Here is a 10,766-nt window from a genome sequence, read left to right on the forward strand (position 1 = left end):
ACAGTGAGTATAAGTTGGTTCAAGGTGTAACGGAAATCGTTACAAACCCTGAATTTTGTCTATTTTTACCTTTGTTCCAAAAACAAGCTCCTCCATGGACTTGATCTTGGATTCTTTATTTGAATTTCCCTGATGCAATATAAATTTAGCTCCTGTCCTCTATCCATGCTTCTGCCCACAGCATGTGTGAGGAGGGGGGTTGTTAGTTCTTGTTCCCATAAAGGACCCCTGGAGGTATGTTTGGTGCCCAGATCCTTTCCACCTGCATGGAAACAGGCAAATACTTGGGAAAGAATTGTCCCAACAGGCAAAGTGTTCTGGCCAGGGTGGTTCATGCTGCCTATTGGATTCCAAAGGGAGAAGGGGTGTGGGAGAAGTTTCAGTTAACAGAGTTATTTCAGCTTTTCCAGAGTGTTTTGCTGTTTGTCCCCTGCAATCAGTAAAAGATGAAGACAGTGGGGGTTTTTAACCAGTTACCATGATGTGGATGTTACTTTTCCTGGAACTGGGATCCCAAAACCCTCTCTCAACCTCTGCTCTGATGGCTCAGGTGTTGAGGCTTGTCCAGGGACTGATAAAGCCCTTAAAACAAGGAATAGCATTGGACCTGATAGAGAAGGGCATAACACTGGCCAACAGGCTTGTCAGGATCATGTGGGTGTTTCTTGGAGCAGAAATAATGGAATTCTCAGGGCTTGAATAGAGCAGATCCTGGTTTAATATTCCTAGTGTGTTTTATCCAAGTCTCCCCCCCATGGGCTGTTGGGGTGAGTGTCTCACACATGTTCCCATGGCAGACTGCAGCAGCTGGATGATGAGAACAGCGAGCTGAGGTCCTGTGTACCTTGTCTGAGAGCCAACATCGAGAGGCTGGAGGAGGTGAGGCCCAGGGGGTGCCCAGGCCGGGCTGGGTGTCCGGGTTTTGGATGAAATCCTCATTTCCATGACTGTGAGATCCATTGTCACAAACAAACCCTTCAGTCCCTGCAGACCCCACTCTGGACCAGCACTATCCCAGATCACTATACTTGCAGATTCCCACTGGTTGTCTTGGAAGCTGGGAATAAAACCCCTAATAAATCTCTCTGTGGCAGTGGCTGCTCAGGAGGGAACTTATGCCCTCTTGTGGAAGCTTGTCCCCATCCCTGTCCCCATCCCTGTGGCTCCAGCCCACTGCAGGGGAGGAGAAGAAGCAGGTCCTTCATCTCCACATCCTGGGCTTTGCAAGTTGAGCATTTAAAGATCTGTGATATCTCCCAGACCTTCCTCCCTCCTGTCCTGCTCAGGATCCAAGGCCATGCAGATGCTGGATGCTGGTGGGAATGGGATGGGAGGCTTCCTGAGGCATCACAGTCCACAGGATGGACAAGATCCTCATTTTTGGAGATAACATGGGTTACAGATATAATGTGTGTACAGAGGCTACATTTTATTTCTGCCAAGCTTGTGGCAGAATTAAGGTTAAAACTGAAGTGAAATCAAACCTCTCTGCCCAGCTGAAGGGCCTGGAATATTTTACCCATGTTTAATCCCATGGGAGAGTGTTGCAGCTCCATCCCTCCTGACCTTTCCACCATGAAGTGGTCTTCATCTGCCAGGACCTTGTGAGCACAGTCGAGGCTGGGAGCAGAACTGCTGTGGCTCTGAGGATAAATTCCCTGTCTTGGTGTGTTTCAGCCATGGGAAGCTGGTTTTGATCCATAATCTCCCTGCGGAGCTGCTCTTCTCCACAGTTAATGGGATTAAGGAGGAGCAAGAGATGCAATCTCTGCCCCTCTCTGCCAAGGTGAAGCCCCGCTCATGAGCTGCCACTTGTCCAGTGCCCAAAATCAGGATTTTGTTGTGTTGCCTTTGCTGCTGGTGTGGTGCCTTTGGTGCTCTGCCCTCTGGAGCAGGACACCCCAGACCCGGCGGCTGGAGCTCCCCACTGGAGCTGCTCCTCCGCCCTTCATGCCATGGGCCATTTATCACTAGCATTGCATGGGGTCCTGGGGTATTTTTGGATTTCTGAAAGCCAAAACCTTTCCCATGGTGCTGTAAACTGTGAGCCTGGGGAGGAGGTGAGCAGGTCACAGGCGGAAGGTGCTGCTGTGCAGGGCTGTTGGCATCTTCACCTGCATCCCAAACATTCAGCCAAGGCATTGAGAATAAGAAAGGGACAGAGCTGGGCTGTGTGTTTTACATTCTGGCTTGGACTGGTCCTATTCCTTCTTGGATTAGCCCTTTAATATCTGAAACTGAGAATGGGCATGCCTAGGGAGATAGTGATCTCGGATCCACGGCTTTTCTGAAATTCAGACCTAAGAAGCCTTATGATTTAATGTCTCCTCTTGGCCTGGAGTCCCTGTGCTGGCCTCAGTCCCTCCCAGCCTGTCCCATGCCAGCATCACACTTCCCAGAAAATGGCACAAGTGTGGATATTTATGTGGATTTGTTCTGGACTCAGCTCTTACTGCCTCTCTCTCAGTGCTATTTTGATGCGTGGCTGCCAAAGCCCTGAGGCCCTGGAGCCCTCAGCAAATGAAATCCCAGCAGGCAGAGCATCCTCGTGTGCCAGGAGAGGATCCTTCCCTGCGGAGATCCTCCCTTCCTTCAGTGTGCGCCGTGTCCTTGAGTGAGTGGGAAGAGCCCTGGCAGCGCCAAGCAGAGCCAAACCTGTCACTGGTGCTTTTTGTGCCATTACAGGAGAAGCAGAAGCTGCTGGATGAGATCGAAGACCTCACTGTGCAGCTCACTGAGGAGCAGGAAAAAAAGAGGAAGATGGGGGACAAGCTGAGTCAGGAGAGGCACCAGTTCCAGAAGGAGAAGGAGTCGACACAGGAGGTGAGTAGAGTCTGTGCCTGCCATAGCCCTGCCCTGCTGATCCCCTTGGCAGCCTCTCCAAAAGAGGGGTGACAGGAGCACTTGGTGCTGTCTGGGCAGAGGAATGGAGTTCAGCAGCTGAACTGCATCACATTGGTCACTTTTGCTGTATTAAAATTCATCAGAGAGTGTTTGTACCTGTAAGGGTGGCTGTGCCACCCTGGCCCCTTCCTTTCCTGCCTGGAAGGAGTGGTGACACAAGAGCAGTGTGGCATGTGGAGCCAGCAGGCAGGAGGAGAGGGGTGTAGGGCTGCTGGGGTGAGAGCTGCCAGCTCCTGAGTGCCTGGGAGCAGGATCACAGTCCCTCAGTCCTTGCATCATTTGTGGTTGGTAATTCCAGATGGAGGCTCAAGCAAGGTTTGGTGGCAGGAAAAGAGCCTTGGGCCTCAAAGTGGTGACACTGGGAGCACTGGGGTGACCTTGGGAGTCAGGACTTGGGAGGAGGGAGATGTCTGAGGAGGTGCCTGCATTGCTGGGGGATTTGTTCTGCTGCAGACCCCAAACCAGCATCTCTGGGGCTCCAGCACGGTCATTCCAGGGCTGTGCTCATGTATTTAAGTAGCTCCCCATCTCCTTCTTGCTGGAGGCATGAGGGTAGAAGGGGGAAACATGTGCCCCTCAGAAAGAGACTTAATCATAGAATCAAGGAATGGTTTGGGCTGGAAGAGACCTTAAACCTCATCTTGCTCTACCCCCTGTCACGGGCAGGGACACCTTCCACTATCCCAGGTTGCTCCAAGCCCAGTCCAGCCTGGCCTTGGACACTTCCAGGGATGGGGCAGCTACTGCTTTGGACAGCAATCCTGCTGCAGCCATGGATGGGGCTGCTCCCAGCGAGGGACAGCCCATCCCTCTCACCAGCCACGACCAGAGGGTGCTGCTGGGTTTTTGGGGGCTGTGGCACTCAGTTGTCCCCTTCATTTGCTCTGCAGCTCATTGAGGACCTCAGGAAGCAGCTTGAGCACCTGCAGCTCTTCAAGCTGGAGGCGGAGCAGCGGCGAGGCCGGAGCAGCAGCATGGGCCTTCAGGAATACAACAGCAGGACTCGGGAGACAGAGCTGGAGCAAGAGATCAAGCAGCTCAAGCAGGTAGGGAGTGTTGGGCTGGGAGGGTCACCAAGAAGGGTTCAGCAGGGGCTGGGGGCTCCCTCCTGAGGGATGGAGCGGATCCAGGAGCTTTCTTGCTCTCCTCTCCTGGGACAGGGAGGTTGGGTCCTTCTTCTCAGGGACAGCATGTACACTTGGGAGCCCTGCTCTCTGCTGTGTCCTGTGGATCTTCCTGTCTCATGCTTCCAGTGGTTCTCCATGCTCTGCTGAGGTAGAGCCAGGAGACCCTGTGCTGTTTCCAGGGCTGCGTGAGCTGTGTTAGGATTAAAGCTCGTCCCTTCCCAAGCTGGATGAGTTCTGAGGGCACCAGGTGCTTCAGCAGTGTCTGGTTTGTCTGTGTGAACAGGATAACAGGAACCTGAAGGAGCAGAATGATGAACTGAATGGGCAGATTATTAACTTGAGCATCCAGGGAGCCAAGAACCTCTTCTCAGCCTCCTTCTCGGAATCCCTGGCAGCAGAGATCAGCTCTGTCTCCAGAGATGAGGTACGTGCCCTGAGGTGCTGCTGTCCTCGCACTGCACCTTCCCAAGCTGGCATTCCCTATGCCCTCAGCCTGGAAGGCCCTGGGAGGAGCTGATGTGCCTTGTCTGTGACCCAGCTCACTCCCAAAACTCCCCTGAAAGCTGGTAGGAGCAAAGAAATCCCCCACAACTATTTGTCGAACTGCAGGACATTCCCTGCCTCCCAGCTCTCTTTCCTGGGAATGGGGAAGCTGCTCCCTGCCAATCTGCTGGTCCTGGCAGCTCTGCTTTGCCTGCCCTGTGACAGCCTTCCCCTTCCCAGGGCAGACCAGCTACCACAGGGTGTGTCTGTCTGTCTGGAACTGTCTTAAATCTGCTGGGAGCCAGGACATCTACCCTGGAGATCCTGGCTTCTCTGGACATGTTCTCCCTGTGCCCTAAACACTTGTGGCCAAGCCTTCAGACAGAAGCATTGGAGTTAAATCTTTGAGACCCCAAGAAGTGGGAAAACACACCAGGATATTTTGGGGGTCTAGTGGAGATGTGATGCTGCTCCCTGCTTTATTTAGGGTCCTAGCTGGCTGAGACCTTGAGGAGGGACTGGAGTGAGAAGAACCAGTTTTCCCTGTTCAATCAATGGTCAGGAATTTCCCAAGCCAGAGTGAAGAAGAGGGGAAACATCCATGGGTGCACAGAGCCACAGGAAGCCCCAGGCAGTGACCTTTCCCTCTCTTTCTCCCTCCTTTGTAGCTCATGGAAGCAATCCAAAAGCAAGAGGAGATCAACTTCCGCCTGCAGGATTACATTGACAGGATCATCGTGGCCATCATGGAGACAAACCCCTCCATCCTGGAAGTCAAGTAAGGGCAGCCGAGAGCCGCCAGCTGTGCATTCGTTGTGTGGGTTTGGTGCTCTGAGAGGATGAAGAGGGACTCCAAACGTCCTTGCTCTTGATGAAGGCACAAGGAAGCATCAGGTCGGGGCTGAATGAGCCATGGACCAGGGAAAAGGAAAACCAGCAGCCAGGCTTTGTTGTCTGACTCCATTATTTTGAAGTTTTTCTGGTTTTTGGAGAGGTGAAAGGGAACCTGGAGAAGGAACACAAGCAACAGACACCTGGAGGAAGTACCTGTGACGATGGGAACTGTCCCGACAGGCGTTGGACCCTCTGGCACACAGGGCACAAGCAGGAGCTTGCCACGTGTGGGCTGTGAGGAGAGGGGTTCTCCAAACTGTGGGATAACAGGATGGAGATGGAAGCAGCAGCGCTGACTGTCCCTTGCTGCCCTGTCCTGTGCCAAAGTGTCCCTGACACACTCACTCACTGGGGCAGAGCTGGCAATGAGGAAATCGTGTCTTGGACTTGCAAAGGGTTGGGGTTTGGCTTTGTTTTGTTTTATTTGTAATTAACTTAATGCACATGTCCTCAGCCAGCTGGCACAGCCCATCCTTGCCCTGCTGCTCCTACTGGGCCTGGGCTGTGTGTGGAGCCCTCACTGCTGGCAGGAGCAGTCCTGGGAGCAGCCACTTTGGGGACAAGGCATGAGTGCACTTTTGTCACCTGTCTCCTTATTTATGTTTGCTGTCCACAGCTCAGTCCCGTTGGGAGGCCTTGGACTCCCAGCTCCAGTCCTGGCCCTTCTGCCGCAGGGTCTGGGAGTGCCTGTGATGCTGGGGTGGCTCCAGAGGGAGCAGCCCCTCGTCCCCTGCTGGGGACAGATATGTGGGTGCTGTCTGTCTATCCCACAGAGACCTGGGGAAGGCTGCAGCTCTTCACCCCACAGCAGAGGCTGGGCTTGGTCGCCTCCCTTTGTCCATGTGGGCACTCAATGCACTTTGGGATCTGCAGGAGAGGCCCAAGCTCACCACGTCGCCTCCCGAAGTCCCTGACAAAGGGACAGTGGCCTGTGCCATTCGCACCCCGAGCAGGGCTCTGCTGGTGATAGCTGCAGTCCTGGAGGGAGAGCCCACTCCAGCTGCCTTTCCCCACTGTTTCCCTGGGCTGGGGCACGGGCTGGAGCAGCAGTGCTCATTCATCATCCCTGGCAGCAGCCTGGGCTGGAATCTTGGTGCCGTTGGGGAGAGGAGGCAGAGAACACCACAGCATCTCCCTGGGAAACAAAAGCCATGTTCACATCAGGCAGCCCTGGGCCTGCTGACACACGTGGCTGTGGCGTGGCGTGACCCCGGGAGCAGCTGCTCACCCACCGTGCTCCTCTCCAGCTCCTGGGAGGAGACAGCCAGTGGAATCCCAGAGATCCACCTTCGTCCAGCGGTTCTTTTTCCTGCTTGTCGGGTTCTAGGAATGCCGGAGTGGCCACAGTGATCCTGGGGGGGCTCCTGCTGCTCCCCAAACCCCTTCCAGCACCTCCCGGCTGGCAGAGGCCCCCTGGGGGTGGCCCTGCCCAGGGCACGTGGCACTGCCACAGCCTTACCCAGGGAACCACCGAGCCACGGCCACGGCACCTGTGGGTGCTCAGTGCCCGTGGCCCCACGCGAGGGGCAGCAGGGGTGGGCTGAGCCCCAGAACTCCCCGGCACCCACTCCCTCCCTCCCTGCCCTGAGTCTGTGGAAGAAGCCACGTAATGTACATTTCCAGAGAAGCTTTGTGTGTAAATCAGTGTATACTTGGAGAGGGAAAATTTTTCTATCTTGTAGAGTAGGTATTTTTATAGAATGAAGGTTGATCCATTTTTTAATACTTTAAAAGAAGAGAGAAATGTATCTGTGTATACACAAAAACATATATATATATATGTATAAATATATAAATATCAGAGATCTGCCTTTCTTGACTTGGGATCCTGGATCCCCAGGTCTCAAACAATCTTTTTTCCTGTCGCTCTCACAGAGGTACTGTAACTGTAAATAAGCACCAGGAAAAAGTTTTAAGCAAACAAAAAGCACTGACTTGCACATTCACTATGCTTTAAAAGCCCTATGGAGAGAAAACAAAACAAAACAAAAACTGTACATCCCCAAAGTGTTCCTCTTTCCCCACCAGTATATGAAGGAAGTCCCCCCAAAAAGAGGCAAAAGCAGTATCGTCTTAAATGATGTATCGGTTCTTGTCAGATTAAAAGCTGTTACTATTCCTGCCCAGAGATTTTTTTTCCACAAAGGTGGATTGAAGCATCCTGAGTAACCAAGTGCTGGATGGACTGGAAATGCTCCTGCACCAAGGACTGCCCTGCTTTTGGGAGGATGAGGATGGGGAAGGCTGGACCTGGCCGGCTCCAGGGGCGTCAAGGTCAGAGGGAGCCAAAATCTTCCCCCCAAGCTCAGTTGTGTGTGGGAATGGGGGCATTCTTCCTTCACCATCCTGGAGGGTCCAGGTGGGATGAGGGACCTTTGGAGCTGATCGTGCTGCCCAGGGGTTGGGCAGGCTGAGACAGGGACACAGGAGGGCTGCTCCAGGCTGGGATATGGAGCTTTCCCTTTCTTTTGCACTGAAAGAAAACCCCTCAGAGCACTCAGCAGTTCTGCACTGCTCTAAAAATCCCTTAAATGCTCTCTCCCACCCTGTTAAGCTGCTCCACACCCCTCTAAGCCTCCCCCCACCCTCTCCCTGCCCCTACAAGCTGTCCCAAAGGGCCTGAAAGTGCAAAATTCCCTCTCAGTTCTTGCAGTGCCTCCGGATCTCTCCAGGCTCTTCCTCTGGACTCCTTTGAGCAGCCCTGGAGCTGCTGCAAAGAGCTCCAGGGGCCTCTGTTGGGGCCTGGCTCTGACACACCCTGAGCACTCTCAAACCCCTCAGATAGTTTCAAACTGCTCCACACTACTCAGCACCGAGGCTCCAAAACGTCTCTGAGCTGCCCTAAACCACCACAGAGCTGCTCCAAAACTTCCTCGAGTTGCTCTAAAACACCCCAAAGCTGTTCCAAAGTGCCCCTGAGCTGCTTTAATATACTCCTGGGCTGCCCTAAAACATCCCTGAACTGCTCTAAAATATCCCTGAGCTGCTGTAACCTAAGCCCTAAAATATCCTTGAGAATCTCTGAAGCACCTCCAAACTGCTCTACACCCTCCAAGTAGCTCTAGAGTGCACCAAAGATTTCCCTAAACAACTCTGACACATCCTTTAAAAAAATTCCTCTGAAATCTCAACCTCCAACAGCTTGAAGCTGCTCTAGAAATGGGATAAGTAAATAGCTCAGTGCTCTGGAAGGACAGAGCTCTGGGCAGCACTGAACCACTTGAATTGTTCAAATAGCTCTTGTGCTCCTCAAACCAGCCCTAAAAGGCACCAAACTCCCTCAAAGTAGCAATTAAAGTCCTCTAAACTCTTCTAAACTCCTTGAAACAGCTCAAAATGGATCATAGAAAAGGTCTTGGGGCAGCTCTGAGGCACTCCAAGCCTCTGCATGGCTGTGAAATGCCTCAAGTGCTTCAGCACCCACAAAAAGGCCCCTGAAACCCCTCCAGGCCTTCCTCATGTACCTCCCAAGAACATTAAATCTTCTCAGTAACATCTCTAAACTCAGTTTGAATCCATCCTAAACCTACTCTGAATGACACCAGAAGGGCACAAGAAGCAGCTCCAAAGCTGCTCTAAACCAGAAAATGCTCATAGCTGCTCCAAAGTGTTCCAGCTCTTCTGAAAATGACTTTGAACAGATTAAAAACTCTCCAGCCTCTTTGAAACTGCTCCAGAAATGTCCTAAGGCTCCAAAGATCTCTGCATCCTTCAGAGCAGTTCCAGAGCTTGCCCTAGTCTGGCTCCTGCCACACTCTGGCCCTTCCACCCAGTGACACACCTCAAATCCTGGCGGCACTTCTGGGCCCCCAAGAAAGACATTGAGGGGCGGGAGCGTGTCCAGGGGAGGCAATGGAGCTGGGAAGGGGCTGGAGCTGCTGAGGGAGCTGAGGGGGCTCAGCCTGGAGAAAAGGAGGCTCAGGGGGGACCTTCTCTCTCTGCAACTCCCTGACAGGAGGGGGGAGACAGGGGGGTGTGTCAGGCTCTGCTTCCAGGGAACAGGGACAGGAGGAGAGGAAATGGCTTTAAGTTGTGCTAGTGGAGGTCTAGATGGATATTAGGAAAATTTCTTCATGGAAAGGGTGGTCAGACCCCGGCACAGCTGCCCAGGGCAGTGGTGGGGTCCTCATCCCGGGAGGGATTTAAAAGCCATGTGGATGTGGCATTTGGAGACATTTGATGGCCTTGGCAGTGCTGAGGGAATGGTTGGATCGATGATCTTGGAGGTCTTTCCCAACCTCGGTGCTCCTGTGATTCTATGAGCCAGTAGGCACCTTCAGATGCCCTCAAAGCCTGGACATGACCACGGCCACTGCAGCCATATCCCATGTCCCCTGGCCATATCCTGAACCTCCATAGCAGGGCCGCATCTGGCAGGACCCCGTGGCCACGTCCTGGCTGTGCCCCCGCCCCGTCCAGCGCAGGAACGTGCTCCGGCCGCCGCCTGTTCCCTGGAGGGTGGTGAGGGCCGAGCTCTGCTGCAGGACCCTGTTTGGAGAAGGGATTTCCAGGTCCTTCCTGTTCCACATCTGCTGCCGAGCCCATCCTGGGATGGGGCTGGGGCAGGATTAACTCTTGGCAGCCTGGACTAAGGAGGGCAGCCCCAGGACAGCCCCTCACCCCGGGGTGCTGCCTGTGTCACCGCGTGGGACTCACCGTGGGCAGGAGCACCTGGGACACTCGCAGGGAGCGTGGTTCCCTGCAGCTGGTCCACAGGGATGCTCCAGGATTTCTTCCAGCATGGGACGCAACCCCTGGCAGAGACAGCCACACCAGAGGATGGTGACACTCCAGCAAATCCCCCCACACCTAGATGGGAGGAGCCCTGCCTGCTCCAGCCTATTTTCCTCCTCTTGATCCAAGATGGAAATTCCTTGGGGAGCAGAACCTGTGGAGCACAGCCTACCTGGGATCTCCAGCCTGCCTGGGACAGCCCCTACTACTCCCCACCCCAGCCTGCCTGGGACCCGCAGCCTGGCCAGAACCCCCACTGTAGCTGGGACTGCCCCGCCCCCAGCCTGCCCAGAACCTCCACCGCAGTGTGCCTGGGACCCCCGGCCTTGCTGGAGACCCCCAGCCTTCCTGGGGATCCCCGGCCTGGGGCTGCAGCATCCCTGTACCCGGACTAGGGCTGGGTGCGGCGGCGCTGTCGGAGCTCGGAGGCCGGCCCGGGGGAGGCGGGGGGCTCTCGGACCGGGGCGGGGGCGCAGGCGAGACCTCCCCTCGCCCTCCCCTCCCCCTCCCCGCCCTCGGCCGGTCCCCTCCTTCTTCTCCTCCCGCCGAGGGCAGCCGGCGCCGGCCCGTCCCGTCCCGGGGCTCGGTGGGTCCCACTCCGCTTCCCCGGCGCTGCGCCCCTCT

General features: G+C 54.7%; 1 protein-coding gene across 4 annotated transcripts in view; it reads left to right on the forward strand.

Annotated features, from left to right (window-relative positions):
* RAB11FIP3 (RAB11 family interacting protein 3) overlaps positions 1 to 7,531 on the forward strand; it is a 78,230-nt gene extending 70,699 nt beyond the window's left edge. For all 4 annotated transcript variants that reach the window (XM_071570721.1, XM_071570723.1, XM_071570724.1 and 1 more), the window contains 5 exons: positions 798 to 879; positions 2,686 to 2,823; positions 3,795 to 3,950; positions 4,315 to 4,455; positions 5,183 to 7,531. In XM_071570721.1, coding sequence (XP_071426822.1) covers positions 798 to 879; positions 2,686 to 2,823; positions 3,795 to 3,950; positions 4,315 to 4,455; positions 5,183 to 5,296 — 631 coding nt within the window. In that variant the 3' untranslated portion in view covers positions 5,297 to 7,531. The remainder of the gene's footprint in view (positions 1 to 797; positions 880 to 2,685; positions 2,824 to 3,794; positions 3,951 to 4,314; positions 4,456 to 5,182) is intronic.
* Positions 7,532 to 10,766: the final 3,235 nt, after the last annotated feature.

Source organism: Pithys albifrons, chromosome 16 (assembly GCF_047495875.1).
Source record: "Pithys albifrons albifrons isolate INPA30051 chromosome 16, PitAlb_v1, whole genome shotgun sequence".
NCBI classification, from domain to species: Eukaryota; Metazoa; Chordata; class Aves; order Passeriformes; family Thamnophilidae; genus Pithys; species Pithys albifrons.